Source organism: Nomascus leucogenys, unplaced genomic scaffold (genome assembly GCF_006542625.1).
Source record: "Nomascus leucogenys isolate Asia unplaced genomic scaffold, Asia_NLE_v1 000328F_1733536_qpdss1688270sc, whole genome shotgun sequence".
Taxonomy (NCBI): domain Eukaryota; kingdom Metazoa; phylum Chordata; class Mammalia; order Primates; family Hylobatidae; genus Nomascus; species Nomascus leucogenys.
Window position 1 is genome coordinate 7,455 of NW_022095916.1, and position 3,111 is coordinate 10,565.

At 43.7% G+C, this 3,111-nt stretch overlaps 1 gene segment (V, D, J or C); it reads left to right on the plus strand.

Moving 5' to 3' along the window:
• The first annotated feature begins 2,416 nt into the window (after window positions 1-2,416).
• On the plus strand, window positions 2,417-2,886 carry LOC115833758. The segment is given in 2 exon segments: window positions 2,417-2,462; window positions 2,588-2,886. Coding segments are annotated over 2 exon segments (345 nt in total).
• The last annotated feature ends 225 nt before the right edge of the window (window positions 2,887-3,111 follow it).

The following is a 3,111-nucleotide window of genomic DNA, read 5'->3' on the forward strand; positions in this document are numbered from 1 at the left end:
TCATAAAGCAAATTCTGGGGACAGAAAACCCTCGAGAGCAAATAAACTGCAAATATGGGTGAGTTGGGAAAATTTCTGGCAATATTTATATAACTAAGAAACTTTACATTAGATATCCTTTCTTCACAATATTCATTACAGAGCTTTAAATCATCCATATGATCAATGCAATTCAAACATTAAACTCATCAACCCCAAGTCCCATAGCAGACTTTGATGAGGAAATTCTTGAAGGAAGAAGGATGGGTTTGTGAGCTCTGTGTCCACAGAAGAGATATTTCTCCACTAGGAGAACTGAGTAAAGCCAATAAATAATTAGGAATGTAGATGCCCAACTGGACTTTATTCTAATCCAATATGCAATGCTGTGAGTCCTCCATCTGCAAATCGTAGCATTCTTTGTGCTTCCTCCAGTTTCCCAATTATTTTACAATAAATTAACTTTAGACATGAATGATTAAAAAACAAATCAATTAATATAAGAGTCCTTGGAATGTGTTGCTTTAATTCACAAAAATTATGGAACACTTCAAATGTATATATTTGTTAATTTATGTACCAATTATATTTTACTGCTTCATTGATCTGTTATAAAAATCACCTAGCGAAGGAGTAAGTAGATGGGCAAAATGGGTTGAAAAATTAAACAAGATGAACCATACTGATGATGGTCAAAGTTGGCTGATGGGTGCAAACAATTCATTAGAAAAGTATCTGTATATTCGTATGGCTCAAAAGTTTCCATGCTAACCAGTGTTTAAAATATCCTTGTTTGTAACTGTTCTGCTTTTAACAGGTGTACAATATGGGCAAAATGTAAGCTTATACTCTGACTTTGAGTAGAAGCCCATCTTCTCCCAACAGGCAGAGGAGAAGCTGGTGTGGAGAACATGGAAAACACAGGAGCTCAGGGTTTCCCAGGACAGAGAAGCGAGTGAGCCCGGAGCCCTAAAAGCAAGGGCGGGGCTGTGAGTTGGGCTGTGGGTGTGTGCAGGGGCCACAGTGTGAAGGGCATGCTTCAGAGGCCACAGGATTTGGATTTTATAATAAGAATGATGAGTTACTGAAGGGGTTTAAGCCAGGTAGTACCTTCCCTGCCTCATCTGTATGAGAGGGATCTCTCTCCAAATGCCTTGAGGAGAGAGTGCCTGAGGAAAGTGAGTGTTCCTGATTCTAGATTATTCACTAAAGCACCTTGTGAGTCTAGAAATCCAAGGGCCATTTGCACAGTTAGCACAAGAGTAGATGTGGCTACATTGAGAAGTGATGGTCTCTGCCTTTGCCTCCTCTGGCATTCAATACTTGTGAGAACACTTTGCAGGTAAAATAAATACTGATATTTCAAATAACCTGAAAGCATCCAGTAAAAAAATAAAGGTGGCAATATCAAGATACAAACAAATTGTATAACATTTAGGACAAATTGTTTACCAAAAAATATGACACAACTGTGAAGAAAGTGACGTTTTACTTAGGGAGATAATGGCTAACCTCATAAAACAGAGATATATGTCACACTGTTCACTGGTAAAGGAAAGTCTACAAAATCTCTTAATGTTCCTACATCAGAAAATTGAGTCGAATCTCTATAAAACCTAGGAAACCATTAGATATATAACTTTTGCTAAATTGCTGCCTTTAACATGTATTGGATCATTTATTTTTCCTGGAAAATTCTCATACTTCACTGTCCTTTTGAACAACCCCTAGCTGCCCTTCAACTTAGCTCCTCAGCTGACCCATTTTTCATGATGCCCACCCTGATGGCACATGTGGGCAATTTGACTTTTCTAGAATGCCATGCAGGGGTGCTGAGAACTTTATATATACATGGCTGCACATCCCACAGACCAAGACTACTTCTGGGAGTGAGAAATCATAGTAATAATGCATAGCATGATAGAAACAGTGTCTAGGAATCAGACCATGGATATGTGAATACAGACAGTGACTGGAGAGCTGCAGAGACCAGCTGGGTTCTGAAGTCTCTGAGCCATGGGAAAGTGTGTGTCCTGGGACCAGCATCAGATCTTTTGGGGCTGCCCTGTGGTTCCAACACAGCTGTTCAGTAAGGACTATTCACCCAAAGAAATCCAGGCCTTGGGGCTGGGCCCTGTGCTCACTGATGGGGACTTAGCAGCTGTGTCCTCTCTGGCCTGGCAGAATTCCCTGAGCAGGGACCTGTGTATGGTCTCAACAGGTGCTTCCTCCCAGGACCTTGCAAGAAGAAAAGCAAACCTTCCTCCCGCTCAGTCTGCAGAGAGAGCTGAGCTGCATCCCCAGGTCTCAAGGAGGGGCTGGGCAGTCCCTGCCTGGAAACACATTTGCATGAGCAGCCCCTCCTCTGCAGAGGGTGGGAAGAAAAGGAGGCCTGGGGCAGCCCAGTCCCACTGCGGGGTAAGAGGCAGTGTCCACCATGGCCTGGACTCCTCTCCTCTTCCTGCTCCTCTCTCACTGCACAGGTAGGAAAAGGCCTCAGAGACCAGGGTCAGCCACACAGCCTGATTCTGACTCTTCTGTCAAAGATCCCTAAAAAAAATATTACCTTGGTTTCCCCCTTAAAGCCTATAAATGCCTGTGTTTCCAGGTTCCCTCTCCCAGTCTGTGGTGACTCAGCCGGCCTCCCTCTCAGCATCTCCTGGAGCATCAGCCAGACTCACCTGCACCTTGCGCAGTGGCATCAATGTTGGTAGCTACAGGATATCCTGGTACCAGCAGAAGCCAGGGAGTCCTCCCCGGTATCTCCTGAACTACTACTCAGACTCAGATAAGGGCCAGAGCTCTGGAGTCCCCAGCCGCTTCTCTGGATCCAAAGATGCTTCGACCAATGCAGGGATTTTACTCATCTCCGGGCTCCAGTCTGAGGATGAGGCTATTACTGTATGATTTGGCACAGCAGCGCTTCTCACAGTGACACACACAGATGGGGAACTGGGACGAAAACCTCACGCTGATCTGGGTCTTGTTCTGTAACAGTTTTTAAATTTTAAAACAACCAGCCGAGGGACAAACTAAATTTGGAAATAACTTTCTAGTTGTAAAAGGCTCTTCTGTCAATCTCCCATCCATTCTTATGAAGTCTCAGTAAAACAAAACAAAACCAAAGCACCT